Here is a 26,874-nt window from a genome sequence, read left to right as displayed (position 1 = left end):
TCAGAGGTCACTGGCAAAAAATGTCTGGGAACCACTGTTACACTCTGGCTGAACCTTGCAGGGCTGCGTCCACTAATTCCGTGTCACGTGTCACTGTGAACAGGGCCACATCCTCAGTATCACTCTTCTCTTTCTCTCGCTGAAACTCCCATCAGCACCAAGAGCAGGATGAGCCCCCTTATATGCTCTGGGAGGGAGTGGGAGCCCGAGCAAAAGTCACTGCAGCTTGGAAATTAACATTTTCCCTCTGAGCCGGCAGACACCAACTTTCAGTGAGTTAATTTGTAAACTGAAAAGTTCCATGACAAGGTTTTTATAAGGCACTCTAATGATCCTATTGTGAGATAGCTAGCAGAACCCGGGACCTGCTTCATCCCTCTGCTGGATGGCTTCGTTTCTTACCTCTGTTAGCCACGAGTTAGATACATGTTGGCCTTAGGTCCTAAGCAACTGGAGCCCTTTGCAGAAAGTCCACCCAACTGTTTGTCCCTTTTCCCACCTGCTTCTTGTATAGATTTTTCCATTTCAGTTACTGGTAAGTCACAACTGTCTAATCAACAGTTATCCTGGATTCTTCTCTCTCTCTCTTTGCAGTCTTCCTTTGTGCCAACTACCTTTTTCCTGGACTATCACAGTAGACACTACTTGTATCCTGTTCTGTCCTTGGCCCTTGGCAGGCAAGTCTCAACTCTGCATTTAATGCTTCCATTTGAAAGGAGATGCTAACAGTCTTTCTTTCTTCCTTCCTTCTTCCCTTCCTTCCTTCTTTCTTTCCTCTCTCTCTCAATCTCTCTCCCTCCCTTCCGTCATATGTGTGTGCATGCACACACACACACACACACACACGAGCACGTGTGTGTGCACACATGCATGTGGGCACATGCATCCCACCGTGCATATATGGAGGTCAGAGGAGAAACACGGGGATCAGTCCTTGTCTTTTATTTTGGTTGAGATAGTCTCTTGCTCCCTGCCTCCATGCTGGCTTCTCTGATTGCTGTAGGAGCACTGGGATTGCCGCCACACACGCCTGGCTTGACATGGCTTCTGGGGATTCAGACTTAGGACCTTGAACTTGCATGGTGGGGTGGTTTGAGTGAGAATCCCCCACGCAACCAAAGGCTCATATATTTTAAGGTTTGGTCCCAGTTGGTTTAAGATAAGTTAGCAGGTATGGCCTTGTTGGAGAAGGTGTGTCACTGGGTGTGGGCTTTGAGGTCTCAGAAAGCCCATGCCATGCCCAGTCTCCCTCTCTCCCCTCCATCCTTCCTTCTCTCACCCCCCCCCCCCACCCTGCCCTCCGGCCCTTGCTCCCTGCCTGTCTGCCTAGGCACCTGACTACTGCCATGCAGGCCGTTGACTAGTCCTCTGAAACTGTACGTGAGCCCCCAGTTAAATGCTTCTCTTTGATAAGCTGCCTGGGTCATCACGTTTCTGCATAGCAACACAACAGTAACAGGATTTGGCAAGTGCTTTACTCAGTGAGCTCACCCGAGGCCCTGCTATTTGTTTACTGAATGACTGTCATTCTGAGTAAGTGACATGGAATCCTAGCTTAGTTTAGATTTGTTTTTCTCTAATGCTAGTGAGCTTCAACATTTTTTCCATGTTTACTGGCCATTTGTAGTTCATCTTCTGAGAACTTTGTTTCACCAGCTCATTTATTGATGGTGCCATTTGATTTCTTGTGGTTTTCTGAGTTCTTTTACTCTATATATTTACTCTCAGCCAGCTAGCCAGCCAGCCAGCCAGCCAGCCAGCCAGCCAGCCAGCCAGCCAGCCAGCCAGCCAGCCAGCCAGTCAGCCAGTCAGTCAGTCAGTCAGTCAGTCAGTCAGTCAGTCAGCCAGCCAGCCAGCCAGTCAGTCAGTCAGCCAGTCTGTCAGTCAGTTAGTCAGTCAGTTAGCTCCCTTGCTGTACAGAAGCCCCTTCAGTTTCACGAGGTTCCATTTGTCCACTGTTGGCCTTGATCCCTGAGCCTTTGTCTATGCTTATATCTCAGAGTTTTCCCTATTTTTCCCCCTCAGAGTTTCATGTACTACATAATAAGGCCTTTGACCCATTTGCAGGTTGTTTGTTTGTTTGTTTTTGTACAGACTGAGAGGGAGAGAGTTCTGGTTCCATTCTTCTATACATGTGGCTGTCCAGTTTTCCACCCCTGTTGAAGAGGCTGTCTTCCTTAGACATACAAGATGATGTCACTTTTTCTCAGTTACTATCTGTAATATTATTCTGCTTTATTTTGCTTCTAGCACTTATTGTAATTGAAATGATCACATTTCCTTATTTGTTTTACATGCTAAATATAGGCCCATGAGAGTGGCTGTTGACTGTGTTTCCCCATGGCTAAATACTCTGCCTTAAAACGCGACTGGGCACGGCACGGGTACTCAGTAGAAATTTCTCTTCTCCCCTCCTCCCTTTTCCTGTAACCTCTCTTCCCCCTCTTTCAGTTCCTTCTTCTCCTCCCTCCATTCTCCTTCCCACCCCTTTCTTCTTCTCCTCCCCTCCCTACCTTCCTTCCACCCCAGCCTCCTTCACGCTGGGAATAGGTGCTTAGGCTAACCTCAAATTCCTAGGCTCAAGAGGACCCTGTGTCTCAGCCTCTCAAGCAGCAGAGGCAACAGCCATGAGCTGACGACTTGGCTCAGGAGGGACTTCTTGAAAGACCACGACACTATAGAAAACAAACAAGCAAACAAACACAACACAACTCCAGTTTTTTCCCAACCCCCCCTTTTTTTTGTTAAACCAGAAAATTCTGATTCACAGAAAAGATGAAAGAGATGCACCACCGCCATCTATATTTATCTGGGGGTGAATCTGGGATTCTGGAAGGAGATGGATTTATGCTAAATTGCTAAATTTTGCCAAGTTTCATGCCCTCCTTTTTTTATAAATATCTATCTATACTTGTAAGATCACATAGAAATCTCGCCCTCTTCCTCCCCAACCATCTGAGAGTAAGTCCTGACACTATGACATTTTAACTCCAAGTACTTCGCCATGCAACTGAGAACAAGAACAATATCCAGAGAAAGCAATGTTGAAACCATAGGCAAAGCTCTCCCAGTTTATATTTAGCTTCTACCTGCTCTGGATGCCCTTCAGGGTCGCAGTATAGGCCAGATGACACACTGCATTTGGGCTTGCTAGCTCCCTCTAATCTAGGACACTTCCCATCACCCTGTCTCTGTGACAATGATAATTTTTAAAAGTTCATTCTAGTTTTCTTAAAGAATGATCCACAGATGATATATGCTAATAGCTCTAAATTTAAAAAGGGAAATCTATTTTCCTTCTCTGTTGTTAACAAAAAATTAAAAAATAAAAGTGGGTTCATTTTTTTCTATTTGTCTTTAAATTTCATGTTTGTTGATTATTATCTGTTAAAATCTATTTTAAAGGTTTTACTTTGTAGAATATCTAAGATGTTCAGATCAACAGTGGATTCAAAGGTGCAGTCAGTTTCTCTCGTGACAGCGCACTCACAGTGTCCAATCACGCTGCAGTGGCCTTTCCCACTGGTTCATTTCATTTTATTTTTATTTTTTAATAAAAGGTACCTGTGCACATATGTCTATTTATAACCCACACATGCATACATATTCATATAATTATATTCATGAGTTCATTTTTATATTGGAAATGCATATTAGTGTTCCTTGTTTCTTGCAAAGGGAAGCAGGCGACACTGAAGGGAATCCCATTCAAGATTCTAAGGTCTGTAGCACATGCTTCCCAGACTGGATTCAGGCACAAGGTAGCGACAGAGGAAGGCAGCGTGGACGGACCTCAAGGACTCTGATCTAGGAAGGATGCTTCTAGGACCTGGTGGCATCTTTATCGTGTCTTTATTGAATGAAGCACAGCGAAGGATGGGAATGGCTTCTTTTCTGAAATGCCATCTGTGAAATGATTCCTGTAAAGACTGACACATCCTCAAGGCAGCAGCTATTGGAGATACTCCATACACATCCAGAGCCTGGAGTGAGCCTGTGGAGGTATATCTGAAAGCACACACATGTACAGATACTCTTGTGTGTTTGAAAATATCCACAAAGAACTTTCCTTTAATCGCAGGACAGGCACACCAGGGAGGCAGTTGGGTGGGGTACTCCTCACATCTCCCTGCCCTCTTCACCATCACAGAACCTTATGCCTGAAGGCCATGATTTCCTTCCCTGGGTCAGAGCCTGAACTCCCCTGAAAATAACACCCACTATTTACAAAGGTGGGGAGGGGGCAGAGGGGAGAGATAGTGTGTGTGTGCATGCACTCTCGCATGCTTGCGTTCAAGACAGAGCGAAAGAGCCCAGACGGCATACAAGGGGGCAAAGGTTTCAACACTGCAGGCCAACATTAAAGGTAAAACACGGTCTTGCATTGAGGTTATTTTTCCCATTTATTTATTTGTGTTCATGTTTGCACTTTGGAAGACAATTTTCAGGAATTGTCTGTCTTTCACCACGTGGGTGAACTCCACCCAGGGGTTGAACTCAGGCCATCAGACTTGGCAGCAAGCACTTCTATCCACCAAGGGATCTCACAGAGGCTGAGCCCTCTCCTCTCATAGATCAAGAAAGAACAATGATCTGCCTTCCTCCGCTGTGGGAGTCGTTTTGAGAGAGGGTCTCATGTAGCACAGGTGGGCCAGGCGCTGGCTGGGGTCCAGGATGACCTTGAACTCCTGATGCTCCTGCCCTACTTCTGGAGAGTCTGGGTGACACACTTGTGTGCCATCACCACAGGGTTAGAAGGTGATCAGGGGTTAAGCCTAAGGCCTTCTGTGTACTAGGCAGTACTCTACCTGCTGAGCTACACAGTACCTCGTACACTTGCACATCAGAAGGGGTAGAAGAAATCTAGCTTTGCCTCTTGGGTTGATTTTCATTTAACTACTGAGGCTGTGGACACATACATATTCAGCTGAGATCCAACGCTTAAGTGTTTGAGAGGCCTGGGCAGCAAGAAGGATCCAGGAAAGATGGCGGAACACACCTCTGGAACAAAACCCATGCGTGGGAGAACCTTTGAAAACACACAGGAAGCCACACTACATTTCTACGTTTCCAGTGCCATGCATCATACTTCACCTCATCTTCCTGTTCTTCTAATAAGCCTGTGTTATTACTTCATAAATTAAACAGTGGCCATGGTAGGGTGTTAGAAAATGCAGACAAACAAAACATCCATTGTTTTCCCACCATTCAGCATTTCAACCCCGTAGCACTTCACACTTCAGCATGCCCTTCTGGGTCACCCCCCTGTGTACTTGTGCACACACTCAGATCCGTAGTTCCTAACCAGGCTGAGCTCACACTGAACCTGTAATTGCTCCTCAGTGAACCCGCCCCTTCATCACCTCTCATCGAACGCACAGATCCTAATTGAGTTTTTCCAGCTCTCCCGCAATGTCTTTTACCACTGCATTGTCCATCCCAGCCATCACCACAGCACGAGTTACTGCTTCTACTGTCTGAGGCCCTTACATTCTGTTTAATCTGGCCAGACCCATTCCCAGGCCACTTATTTCCTGGGGGAAAATCCGGCTGTTTGTTTTGTAGAATGTCTCTAGATTTGTCCTGTTGCTTTTTCATGGTGTTAAGTTTCTTCTTCTAGTCCTCACTGTTGCCCAATTGGCAATTCATCTAAAGGTATTAAGAGATCAAGCTATACACTGGAGATTATGCGCATTTCATGGACGTTTGTACCACAAGACACACCACCAGTTAATCCACTAGGAAAAAAGCACAGATCAATAGATGCCTGACTTAGCATGAAGACACTCAGGTCCTTGGAGCTTCTTTGAGGTTCTAGCAGGGGAGTGCAGCTACCCATAAACCCTTGACTGAAGAATGGTCCTCTCTCAGGTAAGGGAGTCCTCTTAGAATGAGTATGCAGTTTTGGGAGAGACACAAGTGGACCAGTGAGTAGAAAAGGGGACAACGTCTAGCCAGCCAGGTCAGCTGAATCAACCCTGGTGGTCACTGGGGTGGCAGAAGCAAGATCACCGTCATGTCTGACTCTGATGTCTGTGTAGAGATCCGACTTTCTCCTTGTGACTGGGGGGTCAAGGAAGAAGAGAGGAAGGGAGAGACAGAGGGAGGATCTGAACCTTGGCTTGCCTTGGTATTATACTAGTGTTCACTAATCATTTCCATAATGGTTTTGAAATTGTTTTCTTTTTTTTTTTGTTTTTTGTTTTTTGTTTTTTTTTTTTTTCGAGACAGAGTTTCTCTGTGTAGCCCTGGTTGTCCTGGAACTCACTCTGTAGACCAGGCTGGTCTCGAACTCAGAAATCCGCCTGCCTCTGCCTCCCGAGTGCTGGGATTAAAGGCATGCGCCACCAACACCCGGCTAATGGTTTTGAATTTTAAAATTTCATTTATTTGTGTGTATATATTTCTCATGTCTGTTAATTGAGAATTAATTAATATTGTTTAAAAATAACTTAATATTAATGGCTTCAACTACCCAATAATGAGATGCAAGCTGAACAGAACGGGTCAGAAAACTGGATCCATCTTTTTGTTGCCTTTAAGAAACACACCTCATGATCCACACTAGACACAACCTTAGAATAACAAGGATGGAAAAGGGTATTCTAAGCAAATGAAACCAAGAAGCAAGCAGGTTTAGCTATTCTAATATCTGACACATTGAATTCAAACCAACACTAGTCAGAAGAGATATGGAGGGACATTGAATACTCATTGAAGGAAAAAAATCAAACAGTGTATTGTAGTCCTAAACATATATGTATCAAACACAGGAGCACCCAACTTCATAAAAGAAACACTTTAAGACTTAAAGCTGAAGACTGGTCTACCTCAACACAGTGATAGTGGATGATTTCAATCAGCCACTCTCATCAATAGACAGGTCATTTGAAAAAAGTTAGACTCTAGAGTTCAATGACATCATATCAAATGGGCCTAACATTCCCACCCAATCAGTACGGAACACATGTTGTGTTCAGCAGCCCATGGGTCTTTCTCCACAGTAGACCATATATTAGGACACAAAGTAAGCCTCACAAATACAAGAAAACTGAAATCACACCCTATATTCTATCTGACCACCATGGATTAAAGCTGGATATCAGTAACAAAAGAAAATCAGAAAGCATACAAATTCACAGAAGCAGAACAATATAACATAGAACCAAAATTGGAGGAAGGAGATCAAGAAGAAATTTAAAAAATTCTTCTAAGTTTTAAGTTATGAAATCAAAACAAAATGTACCAAAGTCTATAGGACACAATGAAAGCAGTTGTAAGAGGAAAACTTTAGCACGACATTCCTAAATGCAAACAAATTTCAGAGATCTTAAAGTAACACCTAAATGATGCAACTGAAGGCCCTAGAAGAACAACAACAGTCAACACTAAAAAAGAATAGGTAGGGTTGGGTGTGGTGGCGCATGCCTTTAATCCCAGCACTTGGGAGGCAGAGGCAGGCGGATTTCTGAGTTCGAGGCCAGCCTGGTCTACAGAGTGAGTTCCAGGATAACCAGGGCTACACAGAGAAACCCTGTCTCAAAAAACAAAACAAACCAAAACCAAAACCAACCAACCAACCAAACAAACCAAAAAACAAAGAAGGAAAGAAGGAAAGAAGGAAAGAAGGAAAGAAAGGAAGAAAGGAAGAAAGGAAGAAAGAAAGAAAGAAAGAAAAGAGTAGGTAGGAAGAGATAGCCAAAATTATGGTTGAGATTAATGAAACAAAAATGAAGAAAACAGTAAAAAAGAAAAAATCAATGAAACAGAGTTGGTACTTTGAAAGATTAATGAGATTGATAAACTTTTGGCTAAACCAAAAACTAAGAGATGATAAAGGAAGACATTACGATAGACATGGAAGAAAATCAGAGAACTATAAAAACATACTTTAAAAAAATCTATCTTGTATCAAGCTGGAAAATAAAAGAAATGGATGAATTTCAAGATACACACAGCCTATCAAAGTAATCTTATGTTTGGGGTGCCACAACATAAGGAACTTGTATTAAAACTCCAGAGCTTTAGGAAGGTCGAGAGCCACTGCTAGATATACAATGCTCGACGAGATCAAAGTAATTAAGAATCTCCCAACTAAAACAATCCTAGGCCCAGAGGGAGTCAGCGGAGAATTCTATCAGACCTCCAGATACTCCTTAAACTGTTCCAGAAGATAGAAAAGGAACATCTCAAATTCCTTTTACCATGCCATCATTCTCCTGATACCAAAACTGACAAGACTCAAAAAAAAAAAAAAAAAAAGAAGAAAACTATAGGTCAATATCTCTGATCAGCATACACGAAAAAACAAACTCTCAGAAACACTTGTGAACTGAATTCAAGAATACATTAAAAGATCATCAATCATGATCAAGTAGCATTCATTCTAGAGATGTTCAAGTATGTAGATAAATTAACATAATCCAGCCAATGAACAGACTAAAGGACAGAAACCACATGATCATCGCATTAGATGCAGAGAAAGGCTTTGACAAAATTCTCCACCCCTTCATGGTAAAAGTTTCAGAGAGACTATGGTACAGGGGACATGTCTCACCTCACTACAGGTAATATACAGGAGGCACGTCGCCGGCATCATCCTAAACAGAACTCAAACATCTCCCGGAAAATCAGGAGTAAAACACCGATGTCCACTCTCTCCCCACTTTCTTTGTGTTCTAATATTTGGTCTACTTGAAGTCCTAGCTGACAATGAGACAGCTGAAGGGGATGAAGGGGACACATACAGCAAAGGGAAGAGTCCAAGTATGTGTGTTTTTATGAAGATGGGATTCTACCTCATCCCAAATATTAGAGGGACATGCTTGTCATCTTTCTGTCGCGCCTTATTGTCAGGCATGGGTCAGTCTGCAGGTTCACTTGCAGATGCAAGAGTCACAAAGACTGCCCACACACAGTGCAAAGAACTCAGCAAGAAGGAATGACAGCACAAATGCTAAATCCTTTCAAATGGCCACAGTGAGGCCCTTGAAGCCAGCTGGCAGCTCATCTTCTTTCCTTGTAGCGATGTTCCTTCCTTCTCTACGCTTCTCATTCAAAATGAGTAAAACAACTGTAAAGGAGAATCCATAAGACATCAGAGGGAGCTCTTGGGAACCCCTCACCCCCTTCAGTGCTGCTGAGGACTGAGCCCAGGCTGTGTGTCTGCTAGGCACATGCAGTACTTCAGCTTACTAAAGTGATCCATATCTACCCACTCTGTCTTGTGCCACTCGGCACGGCCCGACACACAAGTGTAGCCACCATGCATACGAATCTGCTCTGCTCCATTCAGCTCCAGCTGCTGATGCTGCTTTCAGCAATGATGTCATCACGATGTCATCTCTCTCACTTTTAGGAAGAATAATCAATCTATCATCTAGTTTTGAATAGAAAGAAAAATAACAAAAAGAAATCAAAGGAACACAAAGATGGCTTAGGAATAAAAAGGAAACATGAATAGCAGTGACATATAGTACTATCTTTTATAAAGAAAATATAGAATTAAAGTAGTGACTTTGATGCTGTAGAAGCCTGCGACTGACCTCCATTTTTTGTAGATTTTCTCTAAACTTGGGAACCTCTCATGGCCACCACCCAGCGTTTCTTTTTACTCTTGGGCCAACGTTTTGGCTCAGTTGGGAACAGCCGTCAGTATTGCTCTCTGCTGCCAGTCAGTCAAAAAATGTGCTCGTGTTGGAGGCTTGGCTCTGACCCACCTAGGGTGCTGAATGCATTAACTTTCCACACCCAGGCCTCCCCAGACTGTGCATAGGAGTCCGTCTCAGTCAGGAAAGCGCACAGTATCACCAGCTAGCTTGAAAGTGGCCCAATGTCAGTTAAAGAGACTTCCAACAAATGTCAGAAGTCTATGGCAAAGTGATGAATTTTATTATATGTACCAAGTTAATGGGGACAAAAGGATCACGTCTGGGGTAACAGGAAGCCCAGAGTGCCAATGCATAATTGCTCCAACTTTCAAAATAAACTAAACCAATCCTTTATGTGGCCTCCGGAGCCCAAGGATTTGGTTAAGAACTAAAACAAATAACTCAAATGGTTGGTATTAACAATTTGTGTGCATAAGTTCTATGTTCCTCCTGTGCTCCTGAGAAATGAAATCACTTTCTTTTTAACCTGACTCCATTACTCCATGCTTAGATATGATAGATTCAATTTTAAAATCTCTGAATTAATTTCCTGGGTCACAGTGTGTCCATCCTACCAAGAATCCAGGTGTTCATACCATGAGAAGGATGTCCTTCAATGGCTTTCTGTGTTTACAGCTGTTCACCTAGCCTGCTGCACACAAGAAATGCTGCAAAGATCCTTACAATAGAGCCAAAACCTGCAGCAGTCTGGTGACATTCCAAGTTTGGAACGGGATGTGAATCCACTAAGATTATTAGGTAACTTTATTGATATCCTCCAACCTGTGCCAGATGTTAAAACTGCCAAAGAAAAGACAGACTAAAAATGGCTCCAGGACTCCAACCTTTGAATGTTTTTGTGTGGAGAGTGTGTTTTTGTGACTCATTTCAAAACAAATCACACCATGCTTTCCCAGTTTAATTACAATCTCAGTTTTCAGGAAGCAAAGAGAAATAAGAGACACAATCCGAGTGTCTCTTCCATTCGGCGTTTAGCCTACACAGCTCACACTTCCATTGGCAAGGTGGGACAGGCAGTAATAGGGATAAGAAAGCTATTCTCAGCAGTACTGGATCAAATAGAGAGCCACTACATCATAAGTGACTCACCCATCCACTCAGGAGTGATTAGTCGGCAGCCACGAAGCCATGCTAATTGGAAAGTGGCTTATTGCCAACCCATGCTGACATGCCCTACAATTCTCTGGCTGCCAGCCGCTGTCTCCCGATCACACCTCTCACCTTTTTTTTTTTTTTTTATAATCTGGTTGGGAAGTGAAATAATTTTTCAAAACTCTCTCAAGTGCTATTTAACTTCTTATCACGAATTAAAAGTTTAATTAAATACTCTGTTAGAGGCCTGGGTCCTATGATTAAATATGACAAAATAATAGTTATGATTACTGATCAAGCGAAGAACTTTATAGCTCTGAACTTTGTCTTAAAAGCTATTATTAACTTTAATTGAAACAGCTAAGAGTCTCCATTATAGGAGAAAGAAAGAAATGTAAGGGATATTTTGTTCGTACATAAAGAAGGGTTTAAAAGTGAACTAATACATACATTAATTTACAAAATTTAATTTGCATGCCACTATGGTTCAAGGCCTTGTTACAAATCCGTATCAAATGCTAATCACTGTGGTCATTTTATTTTAAGAATAAACAAGTGTAATGCAAAGAATCTTTAAAGATGCCTTTGAAATCAGGTCACTTAAAAATATGTTTTATGTGGGTCTTGCTTTTTGGTATGTTCAAGCCGTGCCATTGCCAGAAGAAGAGCATCTCTGAAAGTCTCTTTAAATAGGATGCAGCGGCCTCGGATTAAAAAAAAAGCAACAGGTTTGAAAACAGCTTATGTGTCTCATTTAAAATTAGCTGTCGCTGTGGCTGTCCGCACTGGCCCTCCCTCCCTGCTGTCACCAGCATCCTAAGGCCTCCAGAGAGAGAGAGAGTCACAGTAGCCTGAGTTCCCTGCCAGCGCATGGCTTAGCTTTCCTTCATCCCTATTGAGGCCCCGATTTCAGGGCTGGAAGTCACCTTTGCCTTACTATAAATAAATTCTCCCTTCAGGCATTTCAGAACCACTGTGGCTTGATTCTAACTCTCGGAACCTTCCTTCCCACTTGCCTGCAACTCGTTGCTTGGAATATTTTGCCTCCTTATTTATTTGCTTTTCTTTTCTTTCTTTCTTTTTTTTTTTTTCATCCATTGCCAAGTCTCACTAATGCAACTTGGAAAATTGCACCACAGCTTTTAATGAGGATTCTGTGCTAAGAGCCATTTCACCAGAGAGGGCTGCTCTTTCCTTTTATGGGAATAATAACACCTACTGTTTCTATAGCACCAGCCTTCCAAGAAGTTGAGCATATCATGTTTCATTAATCTGAATGGCAACCTGCCTGTCAAGCTGGGATCCAGCACTGCTACTCTCTGCATACTCATACCGAAATCGAGGGCATTAAACAAAATGATTTTCTCAGGACTATAAACCCAGAAGCAGTTAAGGAGCTGTGATCTGTCTGTATCTTGCCTGCTATGCCTGTGTTCTGGGTTACTGTGTCCCCATTGTGTCACCACTGTCCTCTAGGCTCCTTTGCTCTGCTCCTTTGAACATGCAAGACATCTTAGAATTAGGGGTGCTGACAAAATTGAGCCCCACACTTGCTCTGTTGCCTTTTCTGCAGCTCCTTTCCTGATAGGCTTTGCCTCCCATTTCCAAGATCTTTTCCTGCTTCCCAGCCCAAGCATCTCCCCTCAATTCCTGGCCAGCCACACTAGTTTTCTCTCACTCCAGCATGAACCTAGGAAATGTCAAGGACCAGAAACCTGTAACACAGGGTTAGACTCACAGAGCAATCATGCAGGTCTGCCCCACCACTCAGAGAAGGCTATACTTGGCAGAGCTGAGTCTGCTCCTTGGTCAGTAGATTCCATCCTCTCCTGGGTACCCAGGGACATCCGTTTTGTTTCCTGCATAATCAATCAATGTTTCTTCTTCTGGAAATTTTCCATTAGCTTGAATATTGGGGTTGCTTAGCTCTACTGTAGTTACAAATCAAAGATTTTTTTTTTCTTTTTTTCTTCCTTTTCTTTTTGAGATGGAGGCCTTACTATTGCCTAGCTGGGTTCAAGTGATCTTGCAGGTCTGCTCTACCTCACTCCGTTTGAACGGCTCAGCACTCCTGTCAGAATGTGATCTGATGAAATAGAGAGGTTCCTGTTTGCAGAAGGCACCTACGAATACAGTCCTTGCATCTGGTCACAGTGCTGGGTGTGAGTGACGAATGAGTGCATAGCTTTACCTGGGACACCTAACCCAACCCCTCAAGGCTCAAGGAATACAGGAGAAGAGGGAGCAGAAAGAATATAAGTGTCAGGTGATGAGGGAGCATCTTTGCCGTCCAGGTACGACACGGCCGATGGAGATCCGCACAAGGGTGGGTCCTCCAACCCTTCCTCATGAGGGGTTTCATGAGGCCCTGCTCTTCCTGAGGGGACAATGACTGTTAATGATTGCTGGTGGGGTGGAGTGGGTAGCATCTTATGCTCAGAGGGGCAAAGAAGAGGGATGAGAAGAGGCTCATGGAGGCTGAATATGATTAGAATACATGGTATATACATATGAAATTGTAAAAATAAAAGTAGTGTTTTGAGCCAGATGGTTGTCCTCCAACGTGACTCAGGGATTCAGGCTTCAGCTTCTCTAAGTTCTTGGACACCTTCATTGATGGGAAAAAGGATCCGGACCTACTTTTAGCAGCCTCAGAGTAGAAGTGACAAATTAGTCCATCATCACGCCACTGGCTGCACTCAGCCACACGGCCTACTTGGTTATGAGTGTAGCTTTTCTTTGTGTGTCCAGGAAGGGAAGGGAAAGTGGGTGTGGCAAACTTTGGCATTGTTGGCCATGGTGTGCAAGCGTGCTGGAGTCTTTCCCTATCTGACAGATAAGCTATTTCCCTCCAGCTCCTGGCCCAGTTCTCTGCTTGCTTTAATTAGTGCAGCCTTACAGTCAGCTGAAACGAGGCATTCTTTCCTGTGGAACACAGGTGGGTCTGTTTTCCGCTTCAACTGCATCTGCCTGCCAAGTGCTCAATGAAGTCACAGGCAGCATCCACATCTACTTGTTGAATGGCCTTCAATCCTCCCATGTTCCAATTCCTAACTCTGGGTTAGATTTTGCCCATGGATTTAATGGGCATATAAAACCTGACAATAAACGCTTCTACTTGGATGCCAACAGGCACCTCAAACTTCATACATACACACACAGGACTCCCCAGTCCTGACCAACCCTCCTCACCTACAATCTTACTCACTCAACTGATCTCAGCTAATGGTAACACTATTCTTTTACTGTTTTTGGAGAATCTGGCACTCACGTACGTCTGTACCACTGCCAGGATCCTCATGCTATGTCTTAACTACACCAGGGTCTATCTCTACTCTGGTGCTCCCTTGGGCCTTCATCTATGTACATGTACACGACACAGACATCAGAATAACCTCTTGTGAAACTCTTCAGTGGCTTCTCTGTTTATTCTGTGCAAAGGCCAAGTGTTTAGTAGGGTCACAGTCTGGCTTTATCACCTCTCTGACAGAATGAATGTGGCTCCATGCCACCCTTCCTTTGGTACCGTGTCAGGCATTTGGGACTTGCAGTCACTGGACCCTTCTCTGTTACTCCTCTGCCCCACTTCCTCGCTCACCCACTGACTTTCCAGCTGCCAACATGGCTGATCCTTCACCTTCTGCCTATGTGTCATCTGAAGTCACCCTTGCCACAGGCCTTTCTTGACTTTCCTGTTTAAGATCTCAGTATCCGTGACGGGACATTCCATGGCTCTCTCCTCTCTTTCACTTTCCCTGCAGTTTCCTACCTACTGGATTATAAGTGACAATCACCCAGATCCTAGAATGGTCCTTCCTGGTGCATGGTAGGGCCTGGATGAATGTTTGTTTAATGAATGGGTAAATGTTTGAGGAAATAGTCCAAGGAGGTTGACTGCTTGAGCCTTCACACACAGAGGTCCAGACTGTGCTCTGTCCAATGGCTCCCCTTTATGTTTTTTCAGGTGAGTGCTGGTGAACAGGGGAGCTGGAAGGGCTGGCTCTGTGCTCAGGGGTGGGTGCTTTGCCTTTCTTACTGTGTCCCACAAAACATCCTCTTCCTCTACAGGCTCACGAAGGCTGAAGGCAGAAGGCACCCTGTGCTTTAGCATTTTAAAAAAAGATTTATTTATTATTTTATGTATACGAGTATACCGTAGCTGTACAGATGGTTGTGAGTCATCACGTGGTTGCTGGGAATTGAATTTTAAGACCTCTGCTTGTTCTGGTCGGTCCCACTCACTCCAGCCCAAAGATTTATTTATTATAAATTAGTCCACTGTAGCTGTCTTCAGACATACCAGAAGAGGGCATCAGATCTCATTACAGATGGTTGTGAGCCACCATGTGGTTGCTGGGATTTGAACTCAGGACCTTCAGAAGAGCAGTCAGTGCTCTTAACCTCTGAGCCATCTCTCCAGCCCCCTGTGCCTTAGCATTAAGAGCTTTTCATGGCATCACAAGTGACAGGGGCCATCCAAAGATAACCATGGCAGTCTTATTGCTTCTCTGCAGGTCCTAAACCACATGTTTATAGTTCTATAAAAGCTGCCTGAAAAAAAGGCTCCATGATTTTGCTGTGGCCTCTGTGCTTGGTGGCCCCACCAAGAATGAGCCTCACTATACCCTGGGGACAGGTTCCTTTTTGTCAATAGTCCTTTTGGGTCAGATCCACTCCCATCTCCTTTTTTGAGGAGGGAATTTTGAGACAGAGGCCCACTATTTAGGACTACCTGTCTTAGCCTTGAACCCACAGAGATCTGGGTGCCTCTGTTTTCTGAAATTAAAGTGGGTTGAAATTAAAGGTGTTCTACCATGCCCAGATCTACCCTACTTTTTTGTTTTGTTTTGTTTTTTAATAATGAGAGAAAATGATCCCAAATTGTTGAAGGGTCGGAGTTAATAGACTAGTGTAAGTCTAAAGTATTTATAATAGCTAAAGACATATTATGGAGAGAGATGGCTCAGGAGTTAGGAGCACTGACTACTCTCCCAAAGGACCTGGGTTCAGTGTTTAGTACCCACAACAGGAGGCTCACAACTGCCTTTAACTACACTTATAGAGGGTGTAGCATCCTCTGGCATCTGTGAGTACCTGCATGCATGCAGTCCATAGAAACTCACGCAGATGCACATGCATAAATACAGAAAATATCAGGCTACCTGCCTGATAGTCTTTATCCTCAGTTTTACCCACAACCCTGAGTGCTGAAGGACCAAAGAAACAAGACAAAGAAAGGTGTAGCATTAAGAGAGTAACCAGCAGATGGCAACTCATTTCCATTCCCTGGGAACCCAGCAGACTTCTGAAAAAGGGTGTTGTACACTCACCCCTTCTTAGGACACACAGCCCATTCCTATCCTCTGTACTCCACAGACTTCAGGACTCTGAGGCCACTGGTGAGACGGTGAGCATCAAGCCCAAAATGTTTCCCATGACCACAGTTAAGGAGCTGTTTGCAGAGTTCTCTTTAGTGTAACGAGTAGTGGGAGACCTGATCTGAGATGCGCAGAACACTGGCCACTGTCTCCTCTTTCAGCACAAAGCACAGTCACATTGATGAATGATCTGCTCAGTTGTGGAACGGAAGTGCTACTCATCCTCTGCCCGTGAGAGTGTGCGCGTGCGCGCGCGAATGTGTGGTCTAGAGACTGTTGAGGGCTCTTATTTGCTGGCAACCATGAGTCCAGCTTTTGCAGAGCTGAATGGCAGTTGTTGTTTTTTCCAGATATTTTTTTTCCACTGACAGGAAGCTGGGTAACACACGGATGCAGATGATAAAGACACTGTAGGGACAGCAGTCACTTTATAGGGCTAGAAGCAACAAGACCAATACACAGCCAACTCACTCTTAACTAATGTGACCAGACTGAAAAACTAAAGTAGACTTCTACTGGACATCCATGACTGCAGTCGGGTGTCCTCTTAGTCTGTACAGACGTGAGCAATGTACAGAAAGAAGCACCCACATCAAGGGTTTGACTTGAGAAGAAACTTCAGGCTTAGTAACATTTATTTATACCCTGGTTTCCTTCACATTTTACTGGATGGGTACTGTATTTTGATTATAGGTTAAGGGCTTCAGAATTTTAGGGCTTCTTGAAATTAAGATCATGGCTCAGCACTTAGGAGGCAGATTTCTGAGAGTTTGAGACCAGCCTGGTCTAGCACAGCTAAGGCTACAAAGAGAAATCTGGTGTGGGGAAAAAAACCCAAAATCCAAACACACACACATGCACACACTCACACATAGGCTCGGAGAGATTAGTAGATCAGGATCCAGGTTAGAATTGAGAACAGGCTTGGGCTTAGGTCTTCTTTTCTAGGAAGTATGAGGTAGGGCTAACACAGTCATTGAGGGAAGACTCGATACATAAAGTATGACTTCGTTTGTGTATCTGCTTTAATATCTAAGTTTTGGAAATTAGTAATACATATACACATATGAAATGGCTCTCCAAGACACAACAGAAATAAGTAGGCAACATGTGTCACCTCCTCTAAGACTACTTTGTATAACTAGATGTCATGAAACTATTTCCAGAGAATTCTAGAGTTGGACTGAGTGAGGAGGATGTCGTCTTTGTTCCCATTGGAGAAGAAGGACATGTGTCTGAGCAGCACTTGCTGCAGGATGGGCTGGGTTTGCAGCATTACATCACTACCTCAGCTGCGAAGCCCAGGAGCAGTTTACAGACCGCCATGCCTCCATCCAGTGCAGATGGGAACCGCCCATCCTGCTAAGGACCCAGCTGCCATTGCTCGCTCTCCTTCTCTTCTTACTAGATCCAAGACTTGATCTTGGCTACCTAATCTTGAAATGACTTATTCTTTTCCTTCTCTCACGGCTGTGTAGGAAATGGGAATGGAGCAGTTGGTTGTGACTATGACAGGGTGCCTATGTGAAGATGTTTCAAACGTCAGCGGTTCATCAGCTGGCCATTCTTCTGCTCTCTGCGGGGGTAGTCACAAATGCTGTGTAGCAAGGGACTGAAATCTGGTGTCTCTTCCATCCCATGCGTCTTGTTTTTATTGCTGGGGACCACGCTCTAGGCAATTTATCCAAGCTGCATCTCCAGCCCCCTTTGTGTTTCTCTCGTGTTAGGCTTGAACGTGTTTTTGGTGGTCTAGCTGCTCACTCCATCACGCCCTACTCTTTACAAAGCACTATTGAGTTGTTAATGTCACCGCTATGTCTCTGAAGGCATCTGAGTTGGTGATGGCGGGATGGAGTGGTAAGTGTAATCTTTAACTCCTTACATTTTTGGTCTTTGACTTATCATAGAAGACTGCTGTGAGGAAGCTGCAGAGGTGACCCTGGGTCTCATTCGCAAGGACGTGAACGTGAGCTGTGCTCCTGCATGCTGTGCTGTACACAGCTTGCAAACGGCTGCCAGAGGCTCTGCAGTTGTATCATATATTGGTGTTGTGCAGAGAATACTCTGCATTGCACACAAAGCTCAAGGATTCACACATTAACCCCGGTCTTCTGAAGATAAGGAGGCTACGAATGACTGAAGAATCATAAGCAGTCTGAAGAGTGACCAGTTTAATGGTTCACCATTGTGACACCCATCTTTTGGGTCCTTGCCTCTCAAACCACTTGACTGTCATCTCTGCACAGAACAAGCCTTGCTATTCATGTCCCCAAAGTACCAAAATGACTGTTCTCACTGAAGCAGTTAAGAAACCTGAGTAGGGGATATTTTCAATCCTGATGAGAAAAGCAAATTTACACTTCTTAGAATCTCACTGCATTAATGGTGAGAATTGCTGGTCGCTTTGTTTTTCTCCTAAGCAAGGAAGGTCCTGTGAATTCTTTCGCTGTTTTATTCTCAGGGGAAATCTAATGATCCATTTGAAAGAGAAGAAATAGTAGTGATTCAAATCCTACACAGAGGACTGCATCAGAATGAGGTTGAACTATTCAAAACCCGAAGTTTAAGTGAACTAGAAACTATGAGGGCCAGGGCCCCAGGTGAGGCTCAGTTCCCTTAAAGAAGCACGCTCACTTTGTATTCATGCCTCTGAGGCTTCAAGTGCATCAAACAGAAACTGATTATGCTACAAGCCCACATGTGGGTGACGTGATGTGGACATGGGTGACGTGGCCATCCACGTGGCACAGTGCACGTCTAACTTCCACCACAACCCCACAACCACACCAAATCACTGTACCTCCTCAGGCAAGCTGACCACCAAGTCATCTTTCGTCTGTCCAACCAGTGCTTGCCAGAAGTATTCACTGCATGCGGCCAGCACAGCCCGGTGGGCTCGGAACTCCTTCCTCTCCACGATCAGCGTCACGTCACAGAGAATGTCCTTCTTCCGTTGGTCATTGAGGCCCAGGAGGATGTTGGCACAGTGGACTGTGGACTCATATACATACATGGGGGAGCCAGGCTTCTCATCCACAGACATGCCGTTCAAACCCTGGAATAAAGAGAGGCTGGCTCAGTCACAAAGGAGGAAAAAAGACCACCAAAGCTCCCAGGTCCCCATGAGCCCTGGCAGAGGGAGCAGGACTACTAAGCATCCGTAGTGTTGTGGATAGCCCTGGGGCTAATTATATTGATGTTAATTACATTCTCCTGTGAGGGGCTGCGAACAAGGAATGAGTCAGCACTCAGGTGATTTCCTGTAAACCTGCTTCCCACCTTAAAAGTGGGAAGGAAAGGAAAGAAAAGAAAGGAAGAGGAAAGAAAAGGAAAGGAAAAGGAAAAGGAAAAAGGAAGGAAAATAGAAGTGTGGTTTTAAATCAATGGTTTAAAAGATGGTATAATAAAGTCTGCAGGAGACTCATACTCTGTACACAGTGGGATCCACGGGAATTTTGGGCTAATATCCTGATATGACAAATTAGAAAGGCCTAAATAGGCTAAAATGTGTGTGATTTTGAGTAATGTGGCTGTATTATTGTTCCTCTGGGACAGAGGGCAAGCTACAGGTTTTCCTGGTTACCGGCTGAAGGATATGCTGATTTGGGGAAAAGGTGAATAATGTATTTACACCTCCCAGAGTTATATGGATCAGATTTGATAGCGGGAGACCCCAAAAAGGTTATCTTGATGATACTAAAATTTTGTTTGGAGATTTATATATGACAGAATATTCAGCCTTGGTGAATTTCATCGTCAGACATGCTGAACTGACCTGACTAACTCCTGATTTCTTGGCTTCTCATCCGAATCCAGTAAGGACACAGATATCAGAGACTAATACAATCATTGGTGGGGTCTTCTTAAGGCCAACCAACTCCCGCATTTTCGTTACCCTTCCCCCTCCCTTTAAAATATCTCAATGCCCATAATCAGCTTGAGGAAGTTATGAAGAGTCGTCATCCCAGTTTCCTAGGTTTTGGGGCTGGGGGTGGTTATTATAGGTGGTCCTTGATTCTAAAAATTTTGAAGTACAAGGCTTGAACCCAGTCCTTCTATTGCTGTTATAAACAGATCTGAGATGTCTAAGCCTGTGAGTTAAGGGCCAAATAGGAAATTCATGGCTCTGAGTTTATTGTTAGGGTGTTCTCAGTTATTTTAATTAGAAATGGCTGAGAGCAGTTAACAGAGAACTGTCTACATTACTTTAAATAGATAGTTGGTTTTCCGAAACATCAGAAGTCCACAGAATGTGACATTTAATGTTATTTATTCACTTGTTATTGAGACCATTCTGCTCCTGACAGCTTTCCCGGTCTTGGATTCAAAGAAGAAACTGAGCACCTTAGAGTTACTCCAGTTGTGGTGAAACAGCCACTAGGCAAGAATTGCCTCATTTCATCTACAGACATAATACTGTCCAAAGAAAGGATGCAATTGCAGGTTAGGACAGCTTGATTCTGCCGAGACAGAGTAGGCTAGTCCTTAATATTCCTGTTTTTCTAAGTCCATCAGATGACCCTGGCCAGTAGGCTGAAGACCGATGCTCCAGCGTGTTGAAGTAAGGGACTGTCCAGGTGATCAGCAGTCTCTATGGATTGGCTACGTTTTGGAAGCCGTTTTAGGCTTTCTATATATTTCCAGTTAATATCAGTCGTTCTTAGATTTCTGATGAGGTTGAAAAACTACATAGTCTCCTAGCCAACTCAGGCTTTTTATTTGGAGAGGAACAGTTTTGAGAGGATGGTGTTCAGATGGCATTCAATCTAAAGCCAAGACATAGCCAGATGTAGAATTATAAGTCTTTTAAGTAAGAATAGATGACAGAGGTTCTGTTTAATTAACAAGGATGATGGACTGGGTTAGGTCTCTTGTACTTTATAAATTACAAAATAATAATACTTATGTTCAATTATATCTGAGATAAAATAGTCTTTTAATTGGACAGAAAGGGGGAAATGTTGTGCATAGCCCTGGGGCTAATTATATTTGGTGTTAATTCCATTCTCCTGTGAGGGGCTGAGAACAAGGAATGAGTCAGCACTCAGGTGATTTCCTGTAAACCTGCTTCCCACCTTAATTTGTAAAATAATGGAGACCTGATGATTGGGCAGATAAAAGAGAAGGTGGAGCAGAAGGTGAGTGGGAGATAAGAAGGAGAAAATGGAAGAGGGAGAGGATGCAGAGGAGGAGGTAGAAGAAGACAAAGAAAAGTGGAGCATTAGCACATGGCCTGGAGAAACTGCAAGTTCTAAGGGGTCTCATAAGTTGTAGAAGATGGTAGTGTAGCCGTAGATCTGCCCAATCTAGGTGCACAGCATTAACTGTGTCGTGTTTTCATTGCCGGGGCATATTTGGAAGGAGATTTACAGCAACACCACAGTCATTTTGTGTTGGCATAACAAGGCCAGGGATGGCTGGGAGGTGCAACCTATTGCTTCCTTTCCGCTCACTGCATCTCTTGACCCTGCATCTTTTCACGAAGCACCTTAACACTACATAGTTTTGATTTCGTTAGGAGGCTAAAATGGAGCTTGTGTGTACAGTCTAATTACAACCTGAGATTGGTGTTAAAAAGGAACAAATCATTTTTGAAGTATTTGAAATGCTGTTTTGACAAAGCACATGCAAGTTCCTAAGCTGAAATTTGGCAGAGATGTTAAGTAGACTAAATATTTAACCATGAGATATGATTTAATGAATGCACTAAACTGTGTGTAGTCTGCTACTCAATCTGCCTTCTGCCCCTCATGGCGGAATATGAGCAATACAGTGCAGTGGTCACTCTGGTCTCCAATATCAAACTGTGATGTATCTTTAAGGAAACAATATTGCAATAGGAACCATGAGAAAAGAGATATTCAAAGTAATATTATTTTTTACAAAGACTTCTTTGCTTTAAAAGGAGCCCTGGGAGTAATTTTACAATGCACTGTCCATAACTGAATCCAAAGGCTGGGTTCCAGTCATGCTTACTACCAGCACAAACTCCAGTAGCAAGTCCTTCTTCCTTCTAGCTTCTGAAAACAGCGTTAGTACATGACAGTGCAATATTTGGAATATGCAATTGCCATTTTGATGGGAAGCCATCAGTGCAATCAACATGAACATCCCATCACCACCCAAAGTCTGCTGCAGCCCTTACACCTCGCAGTAGCCCCAAATCTACGCTCTGCTTTCTGACAACATCTCTTTTCCACTTCTAGAGTTACATTAAGATGAAATGTAATCTAGTACAGCCATTATGGGAACCAGCACAGAGTGTGTCAAAAAGCTCAAACTAGGCTACGCTTATGATCCAGATGTACAACTCTTGGGCATACCCTGAAGGAGTCTATCTTGGCATGCACATCTGTGCTTACCACAGAACTTTTGAAATGGCCAGGAAGCAGGAAGAGCCTAGATGCCAATATACAGACAACAATACAGACTAATAAAGAAAACCTGTTGCACAATACACAGTAGAGTGTCATTCAAGATTAAAGAAGAATGTCATATTATTAGCAGGGAAATGTGTGGGACTGGAAAGTGAAATTGGTCAGACTTGGAAAGACAAATGTTGCACATGTTCTCTTATATGCAGAATATAGATTTAAGTATGAAATTAGAAGGTGTTTATATTAAAAGAGAACAAGTAAAAATAATAGAAGAGAAATATAAAGCATCTCATTTCCTTTCATATGCAGGACCTAGAATTAAATATACACACACATATACATATACCATAATACATACATAATACATATATACATACATACTATGAAAACATAAGGGGAGCTATTTGGAGGGAAGAAGGTAGGGGAAGGAAGGGCAGGAGTACAGTGGGATCAAACGTGAGCAATGTTTATGACATATATGTAAGAAAATACACTGTATAAGGGAGGGAGGTTAAGGTGAGCAGAGAGACAGGAGAGTAGGGTAGAAGAGGCAAGGATAACTAACCCTAAGGATGTTTGAAAAGGCCATCCGGAAATCGACTGCTTTATAAGCTTCCGAAGCACATAAACATATAAAGATGCTTAACTGGAAGCACCCCACATAGGAGACTATGCTCCCCTCAGAAGCCATAAGATGCCAAATGAAAAGCCCAGGATCACCCGTGGGATTCTTCTCCTCATGATGTTGAACAGAGATGTCCCAGATACCCTTCCAACAGCACATGGCATTGTTGTTGGTCTTGACTGCTCACCAGAACTTGATGGTAGAGCCTTATTGTGAAGATACCACAGAGATTTTGTCACAGGGCATGAAGAAATCAGATTGGTACTGAGCAGGGGTTTTTCTCCTATCTGGTCAGCCTTCGCAGTACTGGAAGGTGCTATGGTAGGTGCTGGAAGAAAATGCCATCCACAATCTGTGAACCCTATCAGTTACAATGATAACCGGCACGGCAAGGCACACCCATGGGTGCAACAGTGGCACAAAGGTTATGGGGGTAGCCAACCACTTCTGATGGACTTAAAGTCCTTTTGTCCAGGAGGAAACAAATGACTGGTACTCTAAATCTGACCAAGAACCCATGGTTAAAGAACTCCTAGGCCTCAGAGTGAGCCTACTACTATTACAGTGCTAGCTGGACTGCTTCCTTCCTTCTTTCTTTCTTTCTTTCTTTCTTTCTTTCTTTCTTTCTTTCTATTAGATATTTTCTTTATATACATTTCAAATTTCAAATGCTATCCTGAAGGTTTCCTATACCCTCCCCCCGCCCTGCTCCCCTACCCACCCATTCCCGATTCTTGGCCCTGGCATTCCCCTGTACTGGGGCATATAAAGTTTGCAATACCAAGGGGCCTCTCTTCCCAGTGATGGCCTACTAGGCCATCTTCTGCTACATATGCAGCTAGAGACACGAGCTCTGGGGGTACTGATTAGTTTATATTGTTGTTCCACCTATAGGGTTGCAGATCCCTTCAGCTCCTTGGGTGCTTTCTCTAGCTTCTCCATTGGGGGCCCTGTGTTCCATCTTATAGATGACTGTGAGCATCCACTTCTGTATTTGCCAGGCACTGGCATAGCCTCATACAAGACAGCTCTAGCAGGGTCCCTTCAGCAAAATCTTGCTGGCATATGCAATAGTGTCTGGGTTTGGTGGCTGATTATGGGATGGATCCCCAGTGGGGTAGTCTCTGGATAGTCCATCTTTTCGTCTTAGCTCCAAACTTTGTCTCTGTAACTCCTTTCATGGGTATTTTGTTCCCTATTCTAAGGAGGAACGAAGTATCCACCCGTTGGTCTTCCCTTGTTTTGCAAATTGTATTTTGGGTGTTCTATGTTTCTGGGCTAATATCCATTTATCAGTGAGTGCATATCTAATGACTTCTTTTGTGGTTGGGTTACCTCACTAAGGATGATATCCTCCAGATACATCCATTTGGCTGGACTGCTTTCTATGTCTTGATCTCTCTACCCATAGAATAGGGCAGCTCTCAGACATCATCAGAAAAGTTTCTTTGTGCAGCAAATGGTGGCCAAATGCAAGAACTTACAACTGGTGGAAGTACAGAGACTAAGAGTCCTAGGGTGCTCGGAACAAGTGAGACAGCTATGTTACATCCCTGAAAGGCCCGAGAAAGTGGTGGAAGGGGGACAGAAAGATTCTAAGTGACAGAAGTTGCAGAGAATCAGAGCAAAACAGTATCTTCTGGACATGGCAGGACTGGTATCCTCATGAACTCAGCAGTTGTGGTTGTCTGTACAAGATCAAGCTAGTCAAAATTCTAGCATAGAGAGAGAGAAGGGGTCTCCACCCATAAATGAGGAGCTATGGACAGTTGGTCACTTCCTAGGAAGGGAAAAAGTCAGTTTTCTTTAAGGGTGTATTCTCTGGCAAGTCTACTGCAAGTTCCGGTAGATGGCCACACGGCCACACAGCATGGGTAAATGGGCAGCAGAAATTGAATTTGGTGGGCTCATTAAAAAAGAATGAAAGAAAAGAAAGAGGAGGGCACATAGTTTGAGAGGGATGGAGGAAGAGTCTATCTGAGAGGAGTTAGGGGTAAGAGTGAGAGTGAGCTGGGCATATACCCAAAAGATGTCCCAACATATAACAAGGGCCACATGTCCCACTATGTTCACAGCAGCCTTATTTATAATAGCCAGAAGCTGGACAACCCAGATGTCCCTCGACAGAAGAATACATACAGAAAATGTGGTCCATTTACACAATGGACTACTACTCAGCTACTAAAAACAATGACTTCATGAAATTCATAGGCAAATGGATGGAACTAGAAAGTATCATCCTGAGTGAGTGTCTTAGTCAGGGTTTCTATTCCTGCACAAACATCATGACCAAGAAGCAGGTTGGGGAGGAAAGAGTTTATTCAGCTTACACTTCCATACTGCTGTTCATCACTAAGGAAGTCAGGACTGGAACTCAAGCAGGAGCTGATGCAGAGGCCATGGAGGAATGTTACTGGCTTGCTTGCTTCCCCTGGCTTGCTCAGCCTGCTCTCTTATAGAACCAAGACTACCAGCCCAGAGATGGCACCACCCACAAGGGGACCTCCACCCTTGATCACTAATTGAGAAAATGCCTTGCAGCTGGATCTTGTGGAGGCATTTCCTCAACTGAAGCTCCTTTCTCTGTGATAACTCCAGCTGTGCCAAGTTGACACAAAACTAGCCAGGACAGTGAGGTTAACCCAGTCACAAAAGAACACACATGGTATGCACTCACTGATAAGTGTATATTAACCCAAAAGAAGCTCTGATTACCCACACTACAACTCACAGATCATATGAAATCCAAGAAGAAAGAAGATCACATCAAAGTGTGGATGCTACAGTCCTACTCAGAAGGGAAGAAAATAATATTGGGAAGTAGAGGGAGAGAGGGACCTGGGAGAGAGAGAGCAGGGGGAAGGAAAAGGGGGGCAGTTTAGAGATGGGGAGAATTTTGAAAGGAGGTTAGCAGTGGGGGGATGGGTAGCCACTAGAAAGTCCCAGATGCCAGAGACCCAAGAGGTTCCCAGGATCCAACAGGGAGGACATTAGCCAAAACACTCAACAAAGGGGAGAGAGAACCTGTAGAGACCATATCCAGTAGATAGGCATGACCCCTGGTTGAGGGATGGGGTTACCCATCCACCTCAAAAATATTAATCCAGAATTCCTCCTGTCGAAAGGAAATTCAGGAACAAAGAGTGCAGCAGAGACTGAAGGAAAGGCCATCCAGAGTCTGCCCTACCTAGTGATCCATCCCATCTGCAGACACCAAACCAAGACACTACTGCTGATGCCAAGAAGTGCTTGCTGACAGGAGCCTGGTATAGATGTCCCCTGAGAGGTTCTGTCAGAGCCTGACCAATACAGATGGGGATGCTTGCAGCCAACCACTGGACTGAGCATGGAGTCCCCAGTGGAGGAGTTAGGGAAAGGACTGAAGAAGCGGAGGGGTTTTCAACCCCATAGGAAGAACGATAATATCGACCAACCAGAGCCACCCAGAGCTCCCAGGGACTAAACCACCAACCAAAGAGTATACATGGAGGGACCCATGGCTCCAGCTGCACATGTAGCAGAGGATGGCCTTGTCAGGCATTACTGAGAGAAGAGGCCCTATGAAGGCTTGATGCCCCAGTGAGGAGAATGCCAGGGCAGGGAGACAGGAATGGGTGGGTGGGTGGGTGGGTGAGCACCCTCATAGAGGCAGGGGGAGAGGGGAAGGGATAGGGTGTTTATGGAGGGGAAACGAAAGGGGGATAGTATATGAAATGTAAAGAAATAAACTA

At 44.0% G+C, this 26,874-nt stretch overlaps 1 protein-coding gene across 11 annotated transcripts in view; it reads right to left on the bottom strand.

Moving 5' to 3' along the window:
- Bach2 (BTB and CNC homology, basic leucine zipper transcription factor 2) overlaps positions 1–26,874 on the bottom strand; it is a 347,697-nt gene that overhangs the window by 65,301 nt on the left and 255,522 nt on the right. For all 11 annotated transcript variants that reach the window (XM_011249909.3, XM_030253108.1, XM_030253112.1 and 8 more), the window contains one exon: positions 18,942–19,196. In XM_011249909.3, the coding sequence (XP_011248211.1) occupies positions 18,942–19,184 (243 nt within the window). In that variant the 5' untranslated portion in view covers positions 19,185–19,196. The remainder of the gene's footprint in view (positions 1–18,941; positions 19,197–26,874) is intronic.

The sequence above is a fragment of the Mus musculus genome, chromosome 4, assembly GCF_000001635.26.
Source record: "Mus musculus strain C57BL/6J chromosome 4, GRCm38.p6 C57BL/6J".
NCBI lineage: Eukaryota > Metazoa > Chordata > Mammalia > Rodentia > Muridae > Mus > Mus musculus.
This window is presented reverse-complemented; position numbering and strand designations above follow the sequence as displayed.